Source organism: Gossypium hirsutum, chromosome D07 (assembly GCF_007990345.1).
Source record: "Gossypium hirsutum isolate 1008001.06 chromosome D07, Gossypium_hirsutum_v2.1, whole genome shotgun sequence".
NCBI classification, from domain to species: domain Eukaryota; kingdom Viridiplantae; phylum Streptophyta; class Magnoliopsida; order Malvales; family Malvaceae; genus Gossypium; species Gossypium hirsutum.
Genome location: NC_053443.1, coordinates 55310834 through 55317319, shown reverse-complemented (window position 1 = coordinate 55317319; position 6486 = coordinate 55310834). Strand labels below are relative to the sequence as shown.

Genomic DNA, 6486 nt, shown 5'->3' with positions numbered 1-6486 from the left:
GCATGATAGTCGCACTGTGCATTCGCATCGTACCATTTGGGATACGGGGGTTGCAAGGGCTTCAGGTAGAAAGGGAAAACTACGTGTGCGTTAAATAAATTTCGATATAGTTCCTTGTACGACATAAGAATTGGCGTGAATTGGGGCCTCTCAGTATTTCACCTTGTACCGACCTCTTGTCTCGACGAGCTTTGCTGATTGACAGCCACCTTTCCTGGCTGACTCACTGTTACTGACTTTAAGTAACCTTTGTTGTACATGCTTGCGTTGTTCACCTCGTTTTCCTTCCTCTTCAAAGCCGATCTTCTGTTACTCTCTCCCGCATCGATCTTCCCACTCCTGATGGCGTTCTCAATCATCTCGCCATTCATGACTATGTCAGGAAAGCTTTTTGTGGCACTTCCTAACATATGTGTAATGAACGGTGCCTTCAGGGTGTTAACGAACAACATGGTCATTTTCTTTTCCAGGAGCGGTGGCTGAACTTGGACCGCGACCTCTCTCCATCTCTGTGCGTACTGCCTGAAGCTTTCACTCGGCTTCTTCTCCATGTTTTGAAGAGTGATTTTATCAGGAGCCATGTTTGTCACATGACTATATTGTTTCATGAACGATTGTGCCAAGTCTCTCCATGAACCAATCGTGGCACGACTCAACTGATTGTACCATTTGGATGCTGCCCCAGCAAGGCTGTCTTGGAAACAATGTATCAAGAGTTGGTCGTTGTTAACATATCTCGCCATTCGCCTGCAGAACATGGTGATGTGAGCTTCTGGGCAGCTTGTCCCATTGTACTTTTCAAATTCAGGCATCTTAAACTTATGAGGGAGTACTAAATCTAGCACTAAACTCAGCTCTTTTGCGTCAATACCTCGATAACTCTTAGTGACCTCTATCGCATTGAACTTCTCATCGAGCCACCTACACCTTTCCTCTAACTATTTCGGTAACTCTTCCTTCATTCTTTCCTTCTCAACCACTTCATCAAAGTCAGGAATAGTAGAGTTAATAGGATTATTTTCAGGATTAAATCCCAGTCCAGCTTGGAAGCTCGAAACACCAGCTCGAAATTGTTGCGGCATGATGGTGAAAGTAGATTTTCGCGGGTATTCAGCTTGAGTTCGCATATGTGGAGGGGTGAAACCTGGAGGATAGAGAGGTTCATCATCATTTCCCTCATTGACATTTGCTATGGGGCCCTTTCCTTTATCACTTCCCTTAGTTATCAGTTGGGTCAACTTTGCCACTATATCTTCTTGGGATTCCCGCATCTTCTCAGACATTTCTTGTTTCATCTTGTCTAACCGCTCCTGCACCTATAGCTGAAGTTGGTCCTGCATCTCCTTTTGACACTGTTCGAGTTTTTTCAATCTCTGATCCATATCTTTCATCTTTGCCCGAGTGCCGTATCGGTGTTGGGTTGGTTGGTTGGTTTCCAGGTTAATTGAGCAATGATTTTAGCTAATTAGGTTCAATTAAAGGTTTTTAATGCATATGATGCGATGCATGTGATGAATGCAAGTAAGGCGTTAATTATAATTCAATTCAATTTGGAAAACTTTATTAGAAAACAAATCTCTTTACATAGAATAGACTACAAGTACGACTTCGCCCTAATACTTAAGACCTTGATCTTTTTAAGCAACGAGGCTAACTTCTGTCTCCGGTCTGACTCCAATTCATACTTTACGCGTGTCAGCTTGTACTGCTAAAGTTTGTAGGTGATCTGCTATTTCTCGAATCTGAACCAAAGCTTCCCCCGTAACGCAATCCCTGCTTCTGACCTGATTCTGGAAATAGTGAAGCTGTTTGCTTTGATGATCTTTGTTTGCCTCCAAATACTCGATCCTGGCTTCACAATTCTGCAATGCTATCTCTAATTCTTCTATAGTTTTCTTCATTTGCTCGATCCTGCTTAAACTTGCTTGTAGTTCTGCCACTGAATTATGATTTCGGTATTGGTGAACAATCTTCTCAAGTTCGGCCACTCTAGCCTTTAGTTTATCTCTTTCATCTTGATTTTCTAACAAACTCTTCTCAAGCGATCTATTTTGCATCTAGGCTTCCTGGAATCTTCCTTCCCATCTACCAGCCTTGGCCTTTTCTTCTTGAACCTCTTGACGCCACTGCTCTGAGGTTTTTCCCAACCCAGCAGTTTTCACTGACAAACGTAGTCTCTTATAATCCGTCTTCAACCTGTTCAGATCTTTCTCGACTTTGCGCTTCCCTTTTCTTAAGCCTTCGGTTTCCAGTTTCTGAACATCTATGTCCATCTTTAAATTCACCTTTTCTTCCTCCATTTGCTCTATTTTCTTCTCTAATTCTGCATTCATTCTTTCGAAGTCTTGCTTTATGATTTCCAGCTCAGAAGGGACGACACGCAAATGCTCCTCTATCGACTGACTATTTTCTGGACCTGGCCCAGGAATGTTGTCATTTATCCTCCTAACACACCATTCGCTGTACTTGGAAGTTGTCATTGGACCCACATCTAATCTCTTTATTTGACGAGTTTGATTCCATGCATTGGCCATCTCACGAGCCTTCCTTTTGTAGCCATCATTCTTATACGAGAATTCACACTCAGCTAGTCTCTGAGTGGCAGGCACAAACTGTCTTGACCTATATTGTCTTAGTACTAGTAATGGGGCATAACCAACAGTTCCCCAAATCCCGAGCAACGAAACCCAGTCAAAATCCCCACACTGATATAGGATCTCATCTGGAAGTAACCACGAAGCTCTCCACTCGATATTCTCCTCTTGCAGATTCTGAAAGATTGCCATCCACTTCTCCTTCGTGATGCCATCTCTCCTTGACGCAGCCACTATCTCTTTCAACAGTGAATAACTTTCAGAGAAGACCCGATATGAAACTTTATCAACCTTCCAAAAGTGGCTATGAAACCACGCAAGTAGTAGCTGTGCACACCCAATAAATCTACCCTCCCCCGTTCTTCGACATGCATTCAATGACCTAAAGGTTTCTGCCAAAATTACCGGGACTGGCGTAACTCTCTTATCAAGTCGATTAAATAAATCAGTTACCGCCTCGTCAATATGTCCCAAAATCTTAGGAAACACAATTAAACCATATATACTCAAAGCAAAGATGTCTACTTTCTTCCTCGTATCTGGGTGTGCTAAAATGAGGTCCCTCAAACTTTTCCAAGGAATACACCTACTATCCCTTTTTTGCTTAATCCGAGCTGTAACCCACTACTCATTCATCCCTGTTATATTCATCAGCTTCCTCAAGAAGGTCGGTACATTTACCGCTTTTGAATAAATTCTATCTACCTGAACCTTCGAACACCGAAGTAAAGCCGTATACTCCTCTATTGTAGGCACCAGATCAACTTTCCCGAATGTGAAGCAATTGTAGGCCGGATTCCAAAACTGGGCAAGAGCTCGAAACAGACGCTTGTCTACCTTCATGTCAAGTAAATAAGGCAAATCCCCATAATTCAAATAGAATAACTGCCTAACCTCATTATCCCATTGATCCTAAATCTCCTTCAACTCCTGTAAGTTGTTCTGAGCTACGCTAACACGAGTGAAGCCCCATAACTCTGACACGTATCCCACGGCCAAACTGTCACCTTTTTCACGCTGTATCTTCTCAGACCAAGTCCGGACAGCTGCATTGTCTTCCACTCTATCAAGAAACCCATTTCCCATGATAAGCTTCCTATTTGGCAACCGAATATGAACCAACGCCTTTATAATGAAATGTCATGCAATCATGATGTCATGCAATCAAAACAAAATAAACCCAAGTCAGTATCACATATAAAGATATAATCAAATATAAAATAACAAGAACACTTATTCAGGAATCTACTAGGGTTCGGTAAAGTTCTACCTAGGGCAAGTTCCTAAAGCTCACTATATGAGGTTTAGTTTCTAGAGTAAGGGTACCCGAACCAGCAGATTCATCGATCCTCACCCATTATAGGCTCATATGGATCGAGTTCAGTTCAGGGGGACACATTTCCCTATGGCTGCACAGAGATGAAAATCTCACGAAGATAGGTACAGATGTATCCCGGAAGCGGTCTACTACCTTGCACGAAGGTGAAAACCTCACGAATGACTAGTTTCTCCCTCCCACTTAAGGGTAAAATGCAAAATGCAAATGCAAAGTTACCAACATACCATGATGAAAAGTCAATGAGTGCGAAGGGGAATCATTAATTTTTTTAAAAAACTTTTAATTTCCGACACAAAGACAAATATAATCAGTTTATGGCTCGACTCTCTAAGGTCCCCAGTGGAGTCACCAAGCTGTTGAAACCGTTTTTTGAAAACAAAAATTTTAGTTGTCGACTTTAAAAACAAAATTGGAGTCGCCACTGATCCTTTATTAAGGTGTGATCGGTCCACCTTAAAAATAATTTTGGTCTGCGAAATTTGAGAAAACAGGTTCGAGAGTCAGTTACGCACGAGGAAGGATTAGCACCCTCGTAACGCCCAAAATTGGTACCAAATTGATTTTTTTTAATGTCTTGGTGTCGAAAATTTGAAAAGAGTTTAAAAGGAAACTTTTTATTTCATGAATGAATCAAAATAATAAGACATTCTTATTTCAAAAAAATAAAACACCACACCCAGTGAGTTAGGGCACAATGTTTTTAAATCTTCAAAATACCCGAATATTGTCTTTTGTCTTTGAAAATTCTTATTTCGAGAAGTCAAAACATCAGGACCAGTAAGTTAGGACCCAACATTTTGAATCCCCGAGAATAAGCTTCATTTGAAATTTGTGAATTTATTGCAAAACAAATACTTGGCTTTCTAAATTCATCGAAAAATAATCGCGATCCAGTAAGTTAGGACACGATCTTTCAGGAGAATCATGAATGCCAAATATTTTGGAATTTATAAAATAGGATGATTTAAATACTTTGAGAAAATCAAAATATATATTTTTAAAAGGGAGGCTAAAAAGGGTTAAGGTATAACATGAAACAGATACCCTAATTTCAAACATATATGAATAAATATTTACAAATATATATACAAGTATAATATACAAGTAAATTTGCAAACAAAAAGAAGGAATGAAATACATTAAATAAAAATAAATAGAAACACATATAATTAAAAATAAAATAAAAGTATAAAAATACGTATTTACAGGAAAAATATAATTTGAAATTAAAATATAAAAGTATGTATATATAAAGAACGTTTGTATGTACAATATATATATATTTAAAATCTTTTAAAAATGTATATATGTATATTATCTAAAACATGCGTGTATATGTATAGTGGTAGTAATAATAATAATAATAGTAATAATAATAATAATAATCATAGCCTAACATAATTAAAAAAATGAATAAAATAAAAAAATGTTGAATTGAATTAAAAAAGAAAAAAAAACTAAATTCGAAGTAAATCTGAAAATAGGATCACATTGAATGCGCGTGCAATAGTGGAGGATCAAAAGGGAAATTATCCCCTCCTTCCAAAACGCTGCGCAGCTGGGGGCCGAATTGAAACGCGGATCAAATACGCGGCCTAATTTTTAAAATAAGTAGAAAGGACTCAATTGGAACGCATTGCAGAAGAGAGGGGCCAAATGCGCAATTAAACCTTTAAAGCCAAAAGTGCGGATCCTCCCTTCCGGGTCGGGTCATCGTGCGGGTCAGGGCTTGGATAAAATGGCACCGTTTTGAGGTTTCAATAAAACCCAATTTTTCCTTTTAAAAAAAATCATAACCCATTTTAAAACAAAAAAAAATGCACCCCCTTTTGTTCTCTGCTAGGGTTTCATACCCAAGCCGTCGCGCCGCCGTTCAACCGTGCGCCACATTTCCGATCGCGACGGAGGTGGCACCGGTCGATGCTTCTGGCCGAAGATAAAAGGGAAAAAAAAGATGATGGTCACTGCAAAAAAAATTAAAAGAATCACCTTAAAAAAACTTGAATTTTCTGTTCTGTATTGAATTTTTTCTCTCAAAAGATCCCTCCCCTTTTTACAGATTTGAAAAGGCTTTTATAGCCCAAAAAATCGAAAAGAAAAAAGAACAAATAAAATATCTACTAATTATTTTTGTTGTTTTATCTCAATCGGACTCTTTGAGTCTGTTTTTGCAGGAAATCGTGGAGCAAACGGCGCGGGGGAGGGAGTGGGCTCCGAAACATGCGCTGATTGGAGTTGCTAGAGGCGGAGGGCTGCGGCGCTAAACCTATCATTACCTGCTAGGGTTTCTGATGCCTTAAGCCAATTGGGCTTCGTAGCTGGATTAAGATGAGCCCAATTTTCTATTTTGGGTTATTGTACGGGCCCAGGCATTATTGGGCTTATACATTGGTAAATATTTATTTTAATGTTTTTAGTATTTTTGGGGTGTTAATATATTTTTAAAAATTATATAAAAAATATAATATGGGCCGGATTTGGAGAAAATTTTATACCCATTTTTTGGATTTGGCCAGACCCGAATCAAGCGGATCTAAAATTCAGTCAAGACTC

At 39.1% G+C, this 6486-nt stretch overlaps 1 protein-coding gene across 1 annotated transcript; it reads right to left on the bottom strand.

Moving 5' to 3' along the window:
- Positions 1–2057: 2057 nt before the first annotated feature.
- Positions 2058–3680, bottom strand: LOC107940762 (uncharacterized). The gene is made up of 3 exons (XM_016874210.1): positions 3552–3680; positions 3300–3431; positions 2058–3218 (listed from the first exon to the last, which is right to left on the bottom strand). The coding sequence occupies exons 1-3, from the start codon at positions 3678–3680 to the stop codon at positions 2058–2060; spliced, it is 1422 nt and encodes a 473-aa protein (XP_016729699.1).
- Between the last annotated feature and the right edge of the window lie 2806 nt (positions 3681–6486).

Coding starts and splice junctions, on each gene's coding strand:
- LOC107940762 (XM_016874210.1), bottom strand. CDS start 3,680: ATGGGAAATGGGTTTCTTGATAGAGTGGAAGACAATGCAGCTGTCCGG. Junction 3,432..3,551: donor AGTTATGGGGCTTCACTCGT/GTTAGCGTAGCT, acceptor CTTGACATGAAG/GTAGACAAGCGTCTGTTTCG. Junction 3,219..3,299: donor TTCGGTGTTCGAAGGTTCAG/GTAGATAGAATT, acceptor ATGAATGAGTAG/TGGGTTACAGCTCGGATTAA.